Source organism: Carassius gibelio, chromosome A5 (genome assembly GCF_023724105.1).
Source record: "Carassius gibelio isolate Cgi1373 ecotype wild population from Czech Republic chromosome A5, carGib1.2-hapl.c, whole genome shotgun sequence".
Classification (NCBI taxonomy): Eukaryota; Metazoa; Chordata; class Actinopteri; order Cypriniformes; family Cyprinidae; genus Carassius; species Carassius gibelio.
The window spans coordinates 33,600,372-33,615,461 of NC_068375.1; the positions used below are offsets into that span (position 1 = coordinate 33,600,372).

The 15,090-nt window shown below is 36.8% G+C and overlaps 1 protein-coding gene across 3 annotated transcripts in view; it reads left to right on the forward strand.

The window, feature by feature from the left end:
• Positions 1-142: 142 nt before the first annotated feature.
• susd2 (sushi domain containing 2) overlaps positions 143-15,090 on the forward strand; it is a 23,489-nt gene continuing 8,541 nt past the window's right edge. Inside the window, exons 1-14 of one of the 3 annotated variants that reach the window (XM_052596588.1) lie at positions 145-372; positions 479-566; positions 693-891; positions 1,408-1,556; positions 1,883-2,050; positions 2,726-2,900; positions 3,002-3,203; positions 3,413-3,498; positions 4,261-4,529; positions 4,768-4,911; positions 4,982-5,140; positions 5,828-6,076; positions 6,732-7,010; positions 7,712-7,888. In XM_052596588.1, the coding sequence (XP_052452548.1) occupies positions 488-566; positions 693-891; positions 1,408-1,556; positions 1,883-2,050; positions 2,726-2,900; positions 3,002-3,203; positions 3,413-3,498; positions 4,261-4,529; positions 4,768-4,911; positions 4,982-5,140; positions 5,828-6,076; positions 6,732-7,010; positions 7,712-7,888 (2,335 nt within the window). In that variant the 5' untranslated portion in view covers positions 145-372; positions 479-487. Of the gene's footprint in view, positions 567-692; positions 892-1,407; positions 1,557-1,882; positions 2,051-2,725; positions 2,901-3,001; positions 3,204-3,412; positions 3,499-4,260; positions 4,530-4,767; positions 4,912-4,981; positions 5,141-5,827; positions 6,077-6,731; positions 7,011-7,711; positions 7,889-15,090 lie in introns of all 3 variants that reach the window. The other 2 variants (XM_052596600.1, XR_008183339.1) reach the window with 2 other exon arrangements.

Genomic DNA, 15,090 nt, shown 5'->3' on the forward strand with positions numbered 1-15,090 from the left:
GCTTCCATTTTAAAACCGTATATATACACTAATCCGTAAAAGTTTATTTATTTATTGTTTTATAGTTCATTTATTGATTTCAAAGGACTTTAATTCTGAAGCTTTATTTTTGGGCAATGGGCATTCCCGTTATGGTCACATTGATTTGCACACACCCGCTGTGGGCGAATTCCAAAAGTTGCGCGAGGTCGAGTTAAAAACGTTGCAATCCTAATAAATGTACACGTGCAATGATAATGCTTTGCGCAGATAGCAGCATCATAAGAAATACATGATATGTGCGGCACATTTCTTGTGCCTGGAGTTTCATTTATTGCCTCTTGTATGTTTCTGCAAGCTGCAGCGAGTCCTTGACTGTTAAACAGTTACAAGGTACGTCGAGAGAGAGACCTTTGTCACAATGTCATGACTGAGAACCACAGAGTTTAGAGTTTGCATACGACGCCTAAGTTGATATTAACATTTCGGGTTATTCTAGCCAGAAACAATGCTGTGCAAATATAAAAACAACATCCATCTCTGTATGTTCATAGTGCTGCTCTTTCAGCTGTTTTCCAGGACTGCAGGTAAGCTCTTCTTCTTACATGTACTGTACTGCAGTAATAATCAAATGTTGTTTCTGTTGTTAGCCTGTTATTCTGTCTTCTAGACTAGAGAATGCAGTTGAAGCTATGTTAAACTTCCTTTCTTAGCACAGTCATGTGCCAGGAGCTGTGGGGAGAAGTTTAACTCATGCTCCTGTCATGCAACATGTGAATCTCTGAAGGACTGCTGTGCAGATTATAAACTGTTTTGCCTTGACATTCAACCACACTCTGGCTCTTTGCTGGGAGGCACAGACTTTAAAATCCTCAATGCTACATTTGATCAGAGCATTAACCTCACTTGCAGGTAAGAGTGCAAGAAAACTTGATGTTCACTGAAGCGCACAAATCAACTGTTCATAAATACTGGAGACATTTCAAGTTCCTTGCAAGTTTACTGTAATGTCACAACAACAGTGTGTTTTTAAGTATTTGTTCACCGAAAAAGTTTCCATGTCCCATTTGTGTGTGTGTGTGTGTAGTTAAAGACGCTATAGACACACACACAAGATCATTTTGTCCAGGTTGTCTTTGCATTTTGTGTTCAGTAATCACATATTCTGGCATTACGGGAGTTTTGGCTCAATGTTTTTCTCTTGATTTTGCGCTTCAAGTTTTCTAGAACAACGTTTGAGCTCAAATGTTTGTTTGGTACTAGCAGTGGCTTTGGTGAAGGCTGAAAAGTAAGATAGAAATGTTCTCCTGTCACTGCCAGCTTAGGGTGAATAGCTTTTTTGTGTTCCTCAGTTGCTCAGAATAAAGTGTGTCAGATCTGATCAGCGCTATAATAACACTCCAGTGCTGAACAGTGTGTGTTTCACAGGTTTCATTCAGAGATTTTGACAGAGGGCTATGTGGATGAGAGCGGAGTGGGCCACTGTATCACTCCGCTGCTCTACGAGTCGGGCTGGATCCCTTTTGAGGTGTCTACAGATGGAGTTAACTATAACAGATCAGGGCGCTGGCTCTCAGGTGAGCTACAGAAATCATAGTGCACGTGAGGTTTTGTGGGAAAGTCAGTCAAAGTGTACCTTATTTGCACATTTCTTATTTATCAGTGAAAGGTATTCGAAATAATTTGAAAAGTTTCAAAAGTGACATTTTAGGATATATTCCTTTCTAGAACATTTCAGTGTTGTTCTTTGCTAATATCAGTTATGATCGTATGGTTATTGCATTATGGCCGATTAGATATTGTAGTCAGACCTCCCAAATATTGACACAAGTTCATTGTAATATGTGTTTCTTAACGTAGAAGTGTTTCTTTTAATCATAAGGTGTTCTGTCTGATTGATTAGTCCACCACAGTAAGCTGAGTCCTTTTTACAAGATCATTTTTGACAATGCCACAAAGTGGCAGTACTATGGCACTCCTAACGTCAGCGGAGATTTAAAGATGATATGGATCCCATCTCTAATAAAAGCAGAGAGAGTCAACATTGAGCTGTGGGGTTACAATGAGACTGGTGAGTAGAGCACAGATCTATATTTCTGTCTGTCTTGTTTGTCTATATCTATATGTCTCCCGTTTCTATCTTTCTATTGCTCATTCTAGCTATTATTCTCATTCTGTCTGTTTTTTTTTCTATCTGGATGTCAGTTGTTCTGTAATTCTGTCCGTCGTTTTTTGTTTTGTTTAGTTTTTTTGTCAGTCTTTAAGTCATTCCATCTGTTGGCTGTTCTGCCTTTCCATCTTGTTCGTTTTAGCTGTCGTTCTGTCTGTAGTTTGTTGTGTCTGTCATTTTGAACTTCTTTTTGTCAGTCTTTCTGTCTTTGTGTCTGTCGGTTGTTTTTGTCGTTATGTCTTGCGGTCATTCTTTCTTATCTGTCGTTAGTTCTATTATTCTGTCTGTTGTTGTTTCTGTCTGTCATTTATTCTGTCTTTCTGACTGTCGGTTGCTATTTCTGCCGTCATTTGTTCCTTCAGTCATTCGTTCTGTCCTTGCTGTCTGTCTTTCAGGTTGTGCTTCCTGTTAGTCATTCTTTCTCTCTTTCTGTCTGTTACCTATTTGTTTTGTCATTCTGTTTGTCGGTTGTTCTTTCAGTCTGTCAGTTGTTCTGCCTTTCTGTCTATCTGTTTATAATCGGTACCGTCTATTGAAAATGCAAATAAAAGATATACATTATTATTAAACTAACAGGAGAGGCATATTCTGCAAACTGGGAGGCTGAGTGGAAGTATTTGTACACCGTGGGCAGAGATGTACCCAACAGTGGAGTTTTCAGTTTCACCCCACAAATCGCAGAACATTCATATTCCCTTTGGGACCTAGGGAGCATGCGGGTCAGTCCCAGCACTAAACCAGACGGAGCCCGGTAACAACTGTTATTAGTTCATATTAGTATTTCTTTTATAGTTTTTACAATTTAAATTGTCATGGTTCCAAATTCCAATGCAGACATACTTGTTTGTGCAGAGATGTTAACGCACTGTGGAGTGGAGCTCATGCGATCGCGTGGCATCTAGAGGAGGCGTTCAGGAAGGACTCTGCAGGCTGGGCCCTGGAGAAGTGTATCAATTGGGATAAAGAAGAGAAAGCAATGCCCAATTTCCTTACAGAGATCACCGACTGCCCGTGCACACTGGCCCAGGCCCGTGCAGACACCGGAAGATTTCATGTAGGTGTAGAGTAATAAATAAATCTGATATTGTTTTGGACACAAAACATCATTATTTGAGAATTGTTTGTACTCTACCAATTAAAGATTTTGGCAATTGTAAATACATAGGGTAAAACCGCTATAACTAAATATGATAAAGCTATATTTGTTCCTTTATTAGAGCTCATTATGCTGAGTTGTGTGTATGTGTGTGTGTGTTTTTTCAGACTGATTATGGCTGTGATATCGAGGCAGGTAGTTTTTGCATTTACCATCCAGGTGCAGTTCACTGCGTCAGAGCCATACAGGGCAGGTAATATACCACTTAAGTCTTGTCGCCTTTATTTCTATAGCACTTCATACAATGCTTAGTATGTCAAAGCAGCTTAGCAATAAACATGAAAATAGCAGAATTATGGAAACCTAACTCAAATTCTGCTGTAAAGCAGTTTTAAAGAATAAAAGCATTGAGTCAGTTCATATAGGGCTCACAATACATTTACTTAATTGTGATGGCAGTTTCTGCTTCTCTCGATATATAAAGCATAATTTAGCTTTTCCCTTATATCGATACATTTTCTGCCCAGTGGTCTACTTGATCCTCCCAACCTGGCAACCACGTTACAGAACTAAGTGCTGATGATCAGAAAACTCATATAAGTTGGAGTTTAGTGATCGCAGATGATATATTCTGCCCAAACATGTCTTCTCAAAAAGTACATTCTTCTTTCACGCAGTCATTTGTGCTGTTTGTTGCGATTTTAATCTGTGAGCAAACCTTACTAGTTAATGTTCTCTAGATTTGTGCTTATTTGTGATTTATGCCTATTCCAATTACCTATTGACCAATATGATGTTTTTTTAATGTGCATATATGCTGGATATGCATGTATAGACACACACACACCTCTCTTGCCATAGAAAATGAATAGTTAAAGTTTAGGTACATGTTGGATTCCGAGATCTAAAATATGGTCATGCAGAATAAGGCATTAATATGTGCTTTGTAAGTACTAATAAATAGCTTTGTGCAGTTTGATTTTTAGTCTGTTAATGTATATTTTTCCCCTTGCAGTCCTGAGTATGGTGCCGGTCAGCAGTGTTGCTATGACAGCACTGGAGCTCAGGTGCTCACAGGAGACTCCATTGGTGGCAGCACCCCAGATCGAGGGCACGACTGGGGGGAGCCGCCATACAAGAAACCCCCCAGAGTTCCAGGATTCTCTCACTGGAAGTATGATGTCATCAGTTTCTACTACTGCTGCCTGTGGTCAGACAACTGCAAATACTACTTCACTCACCGCCCGTCCAGTGACTGCAGAACATATCGTCCTCCTAGAGCAGGTACAGAAAATATCTGAAATCTAGATTTTATTTCATTGAATAATTTTATTTTTAAATGTTATTAATTATACATTTTTGACACTTACATTGGAAGCCAAAATAGAAAAAGGACATGAACTGATTGAGATATGTCTTGAACCATATGCAAACTTGTCAAAGCTGTGGACTAACTGATAATCTTTAGATTTTTTTGCAAGTGTTGGTTAATGCATCCCTATCTTTTCTATCTTTTCATCAGCTGCTGTGCTTGGTGACCCTCACTTCATGACCTTCGATGGTGTGACTTTCACCTTCAATGGGAAAGGAGAGTACAGTCTGGTTCACTCTTCAGACTATGAGCTGTCTGTGCAAGGCAGGACTGAACCGATGAAATTTGAGAATGGTGAGTTCTGGAGCCTTCCGTATTAAGGGTGGATTGAATCAGACCTGGGCTAAGAAAATTGTTCTCACAGGTACTGTTGCTATGGCAACGCGACTCAGTTCGGTGGCCCTGAGGGAGAAAGACTCTGATGTCATCGAGGTGCGTCTCAGAGACCAGGTAGATGAGCTCCAAGTCTTAATGAACCAACAGGTGCTTCCCTTCTCTGAGCAAAAATGGATCGACCTTAAGGGTGAGACCAGCGTATTGATTCTCTCAAAGTCCGCTTTAGCTAAGCACAGTTTAGCAAAAGCACAAAATAGAAAAATAGTTTCTCAGCATCAAATCAACATATTTTACATGGTTTCTGAAGGATCATGTGTCACTGAAGACTGAAGTTATGGCAGCTGTCACAGGAATAAATTGCACTTAGAATTAAATTATTTATTTTAATTTCACAATATTACTGTTTTTACTGTATTTTTTTATTACGGTAAATTAATGCACCCTTAGTGAGCATAAGAGACATCTTTTATAAACATAAAACATACCAACCCCAACTTTTGAACAGTAGCGTATTCTTGTAAAATGCATAATTATTGGCAAATAATTGAGCACATAATTGGCCATTATTAATTAGTGAAGCTTAAATATTTGTCATTAAATGATTTTTGTGTTATGTTTTTCTTTTATACGGTTATGGAGTACTTAAGAAGATGTCTGAAAAACAAATGAATGTGTTAAAATCTTGGCATAATTTCTTAATGCAGCCATTGACCTTCACAGTTTCTGTTATACACGTTGTTAAAACAAGCACCCATTATCATGTCAGCAAATGTACATGATGAAAAATATTATAGTCTGCTATGTTAAATGTTGTGTTACTTGTTTGTATATGTGATCTGTTTTACAATCTCTTGTTTTTTGTGTCTCGTTCCAGGTGTTTTTGTTTTTTCCCCTAAACCTACTGATGTGACGGTGATGTTTCCGTCTGGGACAGGGGTAGAGGTCAGGGCAGGTGGAGGGGTCATGACCCTTACCGTCCTACTGCCGCATGACTTACAGAACCACACACAGGGGCTGCTCGGTACAATGAATGACGAGCCTGAAGATGATTTCACCTCTAGTAATGGCCTGATCATCCCTCTCAATAGCAGTGCACAGGATATATTCACTTATTGTGCTGGCTGTGAGTAACCGTTTCACTTTTACATTACATTACATTACTTTATTGCCAGCACAGTTAGTTCAGTCAGTGTGTGATGAAATCGATTGAAACCGAAATTTATGAAAGGCTCCATATGTTGTAAAGGTACAGTTTACTAATTTAAAGCCATTTCACATTCTTTCTATGACTATTCCATGTGGCTTATGTGGAATCACGGATTTAGTGTGTCACATAAATACTGTAAATGCATATGTCTAGTTTTTTGTATTATTATTATTATCATATCATTATATATATTCATATTATCGTATATTCATATCATATTATTATGTATTTTAGTTGATTGTTATATATGTTTATGTGGTTGCAATGAAAAAAAATCTAATTACTGTATGCTTTTTTTGTCTATAAATAAAATATTAATTGAAAACAAAGTGTTACTGAAGCTGTATAGCGGTTATAGAAACTGGGTAAATTAGATTTAATTGCACAAGAACAGCTGCAAATAAGTAAAGTACAAGAGTAAACAATTAAAACCAATCTGGTTTTGAGAGAATAATTTAATGCTTTAAAAGACTTTGAAAAGCAATGTGAAACATTTGTAATATTTCATGCTGTAGTTGAAAACCTTTGCCTCTTTTTTCCCCACAAAGTACCATATATTTTTCTTTTCTAGGGGCCATTACGAATGAGTCTTCACTGTTTACTTATGACTCAACCCACCTCCTGAATGAATATTACTATGCCCCAAAGCACGATCCATCTTTCATCCCAAACTTTTCCGTGACTGAAGACCCAGAGGATCCCCTGCTGGAGCCAACGCTGAACCTATGTGTCGGAGAGGGGGCTTCATTCTGTAAATATGACGCACTAAGCATGCGCAGTCTGGAACAAGGCAATGCCACACTGCTGGCCTACCGGAGTCATACGTCCACCAAGAAAGCTCTGGAGCCTGGTAAGTGGAACTATTTCACAGGAAACCTATAGTGAAAAATCTTCTAATATTTTTTGATTTTTTTTTTTTTTTGCAGAAATATTAATTGCAATATTTCCTTTCCCAAACTTCTGTATGTTTTAGGTGCTCTCCTAAAAATACATTTTATAATCCATGTATTTCTGGCTTTAAAATCTAATTGGATGAGCCCTGTTCATAGTTGTTTATGTTCTTTCATAACCGATATATATTTACTCATCCTGAAGAATTATGTATTTATGCATCAAAATACCATATATGGCACTAAACATATACTTTTAATTAAAAATAATTAATATACTTAGAATGCATTTAAAAAAATACTTTATTTTTTGTTTTCTAAAAAGGTGCAAATTGTGGTCACCCGAAACTTGTATTAGTGCTTTTAAGATTTTTACAATGCTAATTTAAGTCTTATCAAATGTTATGTATTTATAACTGGTTGTGAGGATAAAGATCAATGCCAGCATTACATAGTGACGTTTTGCATCACAATAACCTTTAGCTGTTTGCTGCATTTTAAACGCCATCAAATGCAGATTAAATAACAGCGGCATACTGTTGAAAATGTGATCTTTGACCATATCTCAGTTATGAAGCATTGGAGACTTGCATATAATCTGATTGTTATCCATGTAATTTATTTTTATGGTTTGGTAATGGCTGTGATTTTGTGATCTCAGTGCAATCCTGTGGTTGGTTGTCACCACCTAATCACGGTCAGAAGGAAGGAACCTTGTACCTGGAGGGGGCAACAGTCACGTTCTCGTGTAACAGTGGATACCGTCTCTATGGGTCCCAAGAACGCACCTGTCAAGACGACGGCAGATGGTCTGGACAGGATACGCAATGTGTGGCTGGTAGGTAGAAGTGGAGAGTGAAAATTCTGAGATCAATTACTCATGACATATCATTCCAAACCACTAGATGACAGTGTTTCCCTTTTTAAAGGGTTCCCTTTTTTCCTTCATAATTTGATGGCAAAGCTGAATTTTCAGCAGCAGTCTTCAGTGTCACATGATTTTTTTTCAGAAATCATTCTAATATGTCTAAAGAGACTTCTCTTGTCAAACTGACCGTCAGTCGTGCATACAGACAGAGAGCGCAGCAGTCATACAGACCGACCTGGATGTACTTGCGCTTGTTAACTCTTGACCCCTCGGTCTCATCAGAGCGGAACAATATACTTCCTCTCGATAGGAATCTTCAGGATGGGTCTGTACAGAATCTGATCTGGACTCTCTCCATCAAACACATGAATCGTTTATCTGCTCCACAGCTGCTGAGAATTCATCCCTGCTGGCTCGCTGGCCTTTCTGGGGGTTCGCTGCACAACGCTTTACAAAACACATCAGCCTGTGAGCCAAATGATCGCATGCTGAATTTACTGAATGCACGCTATTGCAAACATGTTGGATCATTCGTATTGGGGGGGGGGGGGGATAATAAATCGTTTTGGTTGGGTTGGTGCTCAGCCAGTGCTTTGAAACTTGTTGTTTGTCAAACGTGATATTGATCAGTATTTGCCGTTTATTTGCTGGTAGTAAAAGTACATTGTGTGCAAGTACACTTTCTTAATCAATACAGCCAGAGTTACTTGCTTTATCGATCAATGATCGTGGAGTTTATTGTTTAACTTGATAATCATATTTGTGAACTCTGAAACTTTCAGATAAAGGATTTTTATTAAACTCACACAGTTAAATACCTGCAGAGTTACTTTGGATTGTGCAGGCACATCACTGCAGACCGTCGTTCTCCAGCCGCCATCTCGCACAGCTAAACAGATCATTATTTATCATCAGGAAGTTGTAGGAGAGCATTTTTCTTGATATATGGGTGCTCCCAGACCGCTGCGGTCAGACAGGTCAGTAATGTGCCCAGGGTTTTATCAAACTAAATTGGCTTCCCCTACTCTTTACCTGTCGCACTCTCCTTTACCTTTTTCTCTCTCTCCATGTTTCTCTCTACGTTTTCTCTCTCCCCCACCTGCATTTAATAAAAATAATATCATGCTATTTTCTTTGTTTGTTTTACATTACAGAAAAGATTGTGATACTAATATGACTGTCCTAAGTTCTTTATTTTCAAATGTTAAGCTGTCCAGATTTTTAGTCAGAAACCTACAGGGAGCCATTAAAGCTCCTCATTTGTTGACAGGAGCCACTTTATAAGTGCTTCTCATTACAATTTTGGTAAGATGGGGCATATTGGGTTCCTAAATGCATGTTATAAGCAACCCAAACTCAGAGCAGATGTAGAGATAGAGTTCTCGCGGAGCAACATTTCCTGTAAACCGGGACTTGAAAACAACAACAAAATCCAATCGGTTCACATAACGGTTAATAACGTTATTTTAAAACTTTTTCTTTGCCAATAATAATAATAATAATCCTAACATTAAAATACAGCGTTTTCTATTCAAAATAAAAAGAAGAGATCTGGTATCTTAACCCATAAAAAATTGCGTTTTGAGAGTGAGAAAAAAAACAAGTCACATAGGCTCACATTTTATTAGGCTACATTCAGAAATAATGTGCTAAAATGCCAGTAAACCAAAATGTTTACAAACATAAAAAATATATATATATATATATATATATATATATATATATATATACACACACACAGTGGGGATCGAAAGTTTGGGCACCCCTTGCAGAATCTGTGAAAATGAGTAATTTTCAAAAAATAAGAGAGATCATACTAAATGCATGTTATTTTTTATTTAGAACTGTCCTGAGTAAGATATTGTGCATAAAATATATTAACATTTAGTCCACAAGACAAAAAAAATGCTGAAATTATTAAAAAAGCCCCACTCAAAAGTTTGGGAACCCTTGGTTCTTAATACTGTGTTCTGTTACCTGATGATCCTCGACTGTCTTTCTGTTTTGTGATGGTTGTGCATGAGTCCCTTGTTTGTTCTGAACAGTTAAACTGAGCAGCGTTCTTCAGAAAAATCTTTAAGGTCCTGCAGATTCTTCAGTTTTCCAACATCTTTGCATATTTGAACCCTTTCCAGCAGTGACTTTATGATTTTGAGATATATATATATATATATATATATATATATATATATATACATATACATATATATATATATACATACATATATATATATATGTATATGTACAGTACAGTACAGACCAAAAGTTTGGACACACCTTCTCATTCAAAGAGTTTTCTTTATTTTCATGACTATGAAAATTGTAGACTCACACTGAAGGCATCAAAACTATGAATTAACATGTGGAATTATATTTGGAATTACATACATAACAAAAAAGTGTGAAACAACTGAAAATATGTCATATTGTAGGTTCTTCAAAGTAGCCACCTTTTGCTTTGATTACTGCTTTGCACACTCTTGGCATTCTCTTGATGAGCTTCAAGAGGAAGTCACCTGAAATGGTCTTCCAACAGTCTTGAAGGAGTTCCCCGAGAGATGCTTAGCACTTGTTTGCCCTTTTGCCTTCTGTCTGTGGTCCAGCTCACCCCTAAACCATCTCGATTGGGTTCAGGTCCGGTGACTGTGGAGGCCAGGTCATCTGGCGCAGCACCCCATCACTCTCCCTTGGTCAAATAGTCCTTGATGCCTTCAGTGTGACTCTACAATTTTCATAGTCATGAAAATAAAGATAACTCTTTGAATGTTAATGTGTCTCCAAACTTTTGGTCTTTGCTGTATATATATATATATATATATATATATATATATATATATATATATATATATATATATATATATATATATATATTTTAGGGCTGGTAAGCGATTAATGGTCATACTTCCTGGTTCTAGTAAGAACTCTTGCTGCTGTATTTTGGACTAGCTGTAGTTTGTTTACTAAGCGTGCAGAACAACCACCCAATAAAGCATTACAATAATCTAACCAGTACTTTCAAAAGGGGATTTGCTCTATTTTGATCGCTATAATATAGACATCAATGTTTATATCTGAACTATAAACTTTATCCCAGTATTACTGTGATAATATAAATGACTGTAAGACAGAAATATCACTGTGTAGTTGAAAAGACAATTTGTGAAGATGTTTTTTTTTTTAACTAAACATGCTAACTGCTCTCTCTGTGTCAGCGGCAGTGCGAACACGGATCTGAATGATCCAGTAAGACTTTGTCAAAGGTTTAACAGACTCGGAGAATCATTGTCATTTAGAAATGAGATCGAGAGGGTGTCTGAATCGAGATCGCGATCTTTTAACGATTAATCGTGCAGCTCGAATGCTACCTATCAAATTATGATTTCAACACTGTATATATCCTACTGTAAGGGTAGGTTTAGGGTTAGGGTAGGTTAATAAAGCCTCACACCTTATTAATATCATGCTGGAAGCAAAATCTGATAGGTAGCACATTTCGCTATCAAATTATTTTAATTTGAGTTAGCAAAATCTGACAGGGTAGGATATGGTCATACCAAAGCTGATTGGTTAGACAGACAGAAGCAAAAGATCACTCAAAACTGTCAAGATTTGCTATATAAATAAAACTGTAATATAAATAATCTGTAAAGCTTTTGCAAAATAAAGAAAACTCTTTTCTGTTGTCTCCTTTTCCTTTCTGTGAACTTTGGAACACGTCACAATAAACCGAAACGTAGCACTTTTTTTCCTTATGTTTTGTTAATCTGTCAGTGATTTGAATGCAATACATTTAGTGTAGGCCAATATAGCCTATAGTTTTATTCTGTTTTCTCCATTAACAAGCGCTGCAGCATTTGCATATCTAAATTCCTGTTTAGTTGACACCAAATTTCAAATATAAAATAACATTTAACAAATTAATGACCATTTCAAATTGTAAATTCTGTTCGGAACAAATTTTTTAGAATTTTGTTTCTGTTCCTGTCAAAAAAAAATTTGTTTCTGGTTTTCAGTTTCGTTCCTTGAACTGGTTCAGAGTCCTGCTGTCCTAATCCTAAAGTCCTAATAATAACACTAAGTCATAATTCTTTTTAGATTTTTAATTGTGCAGCCCAGTCTTTCTTAACCTTTAGCAGGATTTCCCCTCTATCTCTGAATGTGAATGTGTATTAAAAGGTACTGACATACACAGTGTTGTTAGTAGCACTTACAGTCCTGTTCCACATGTACATACTATGCATTTATTATAACAATTACTATAACTGGTTAATAACTAGGTACTATCCCTGAACCTACCTGTAAACCTAACCTTAACCCATGTATTCACCTAATACTAGCCAGTATTTTCTTGGGTAAATAAACTGTAAGAACTTTAAAATAGTGTATAACTCTGTTGTTTCATGAGAATGACGTGAGACCATTTTGGAGGGTTTTTTTCATTTACAAAAGTAATTTTTCAGCTGTCATAAAAGTTTCTGACAGATCTGCTCTAGTTACCATGAAAGCACAACCAACAGATAACTTCCCTCTGTACATGGACATCTTTTCATTCTTATGGTGTGGCCATATCTATTGCTCTTGAGCGTGTCTATAGTCTTTATCTTTGTTTTGACTGGTGCTCATAAGAACTGACATGTATCGTAGTGTCTTAGTGAACTAGGTGTTCAGGCCGGGACTCCACCTCCACTTGAATTGATAGTCCCACTAACCTCTGCTTACTCCCATGTTTTAAGTCAGTGTGGTGTCTCAGTCATCTTTCTCCCTCTGTTCTCCCCCTCTCTTACTCTCTCCTTCTCTTTCTTTTGTTTTGGCTACTTGCTGATAAAGGTTGACATTCTAGCCCACATCCCTGTCAAGCATATCAGTGGTGCTTGGATCGGGCCTGTAATTGACTTCCCATTACAGCGCTCAGAACCCCCGGCAAATAACCCTCAACGGTTAGTTATTTGCATGCATTCCAGCACAGTTCATATTCAGACGAGCAAAAAGCAAGAAAGTGAGGGTGAAATGAAGGAAGTGGCAATCATGTGGTTCTTTGAAGAGCTAAAACCAACAAATAATTCAACAATCTGATGATTTTTTTCCTCAATCATAATTTCAAACATCTCCCAAACAATGTGTGCAGAATTTGTTTCAGATATTAATCAGTAATTTTAACTAGTGAAAGGAATGAAACCCAATCTCTTTTTACCTAATGTAATCAAAAATGGCAGTTGTTTTAGATTAGTATAATATTGCTTACTGGTTCATAATGTAATTATTTAGTTAAATTAAATTTCTTAAAATTATTTTCTCTTTTCTATTTAGTACACAAAATAAGTTCACAAAACCGTATCAACAATATGGCAGTATCTATATAGATTTAAAATTTACTGAAATTTAAAAAAAAATTGTGACACTTTTTGCTAATTTACATTTGTGTATAAGCCATCTCAAATGAACACACATTAAATTGTAAATTTAAATCTAATAACTTTCTATCCAACTAGAAGTGTGTTTTTAATGGGAATGCATTGTTCCTTTTGAATAAACTAATCTGTAATGAAATTTAAGGTTTATTGTCAATTTGATTACCAATTTTATCAATTTGATGTTATGGCCCTAGTTTTGAGAGTTAAATAGCGCTGTTTGTCGAGTCTGACCTCATGAAGCCCATCTGGACTGTGTGTTTGTATAAATGTGAGTCACTGCACTGCAGATGGCCTGAGTCTCAACATATGGCACTGATGCTGTACTGCTTTGTCAACTGGTACTAACTCTCTATCCGTAAAGAGGCATAAGATGGGAAAAACGAGGCTATAGGGAAGGGAAGAAGTCTATTAGGGACAGCAGTAGACGTGAAAAAGAAATCATCTCTCCAAGTTCCAAGAACAGAGAGGGATATATTTATTCATTGAGGACACTCGCATATGAATGCACATCCCAATGAGACAGTCACAGGCCTGGGAGGATGCAAAACGGCATGTTGGGAGGGGGCATGGAGAAATGACAGACAAAGCTGCCAGTGAAAATCTGTTGTGACAGATTGAACTCCGCTGCAGAGAGAGGAGGAATATGATGCAGGATAAAACTGACAATACGAGTTTAGCCACTAACTTGCTCTTTTTTGTTGTTCCAAAGGCAACATGTCGTCAGCATTGTTCCAGGTCACCTGCAGCCCTCTTGTGTGTTTGAGGGGCTAAAAAACATGTGCAGAAACAATGAGCTCTGCATTGTTGATATCAAATATACCTTGTTGACTGATTGCAGTGCAGTAAAGACAGAACTGTATAGATTATAAAGTGAAACGAGCAGGAGCTGTTCACCTTAAATGCTGAGCATAATTAGTGATACTTTGAAAAAACATCACTATTTTAATGGCTCATACTACCAATCAATTTTATTGTATGTGAAAGAATTCTCTTATACCAAAGCTGCATTTGGTTAATCAAAAGTACAGTGAAAACATTATTATTGTGAAATAATAATTATCATTTATATTAAAATTATTTCTGTGATGGCAAACCTGAATTTCCAACAGCCATTACTGCAGTCTTCAGTGTCACATGATCCTTCAGAAATTATTCTAATGTGCTAATTCAGTGATCAAGGAACATTTCTTATTATCATCAGTATAGAAATCAGTTGTGCTGCTTAATATTTTTTTCTGAAAACAGGGTTATTATAGTTGACTAAAACCATAAAAACAGTTTTGTTACTTGAATTAAACTTTAAATAAAATATAAAAACTTAAATGTACTTTATTCCAGCTCATTGCAATGCAAAGGCAACGTTTCATATAGTTTTTGTTCTTAGATGAAAAGAATGTTCAGCTGCCATTTAATTTAAATAATTTTTTGTAACAATATAAAAGTATTTATTTTCATGTTTGATCAATTTAATACCTTTTTAGTTAAATAATAGTAGTAATTAAAAAAAAAAACTCCTCAGAATGACACCTCAAATTATATTTTATTGAACTGATGACAAAGCAAACAAAACCTGGCTCACCCAGATCACATTTACAGTAACTCAAAACACCTTAGCAACACCCTGACAACCACTAACAAACACTAACAATGCCATATTAGCCACATTCTGGGACCTGAAGGTTCCAGTTCAGTTCAGATGATGTATACACACACCTTTCTTTTGAGGAACTTCTTTTCAGTGATTGGTTTTGATCAACCTGT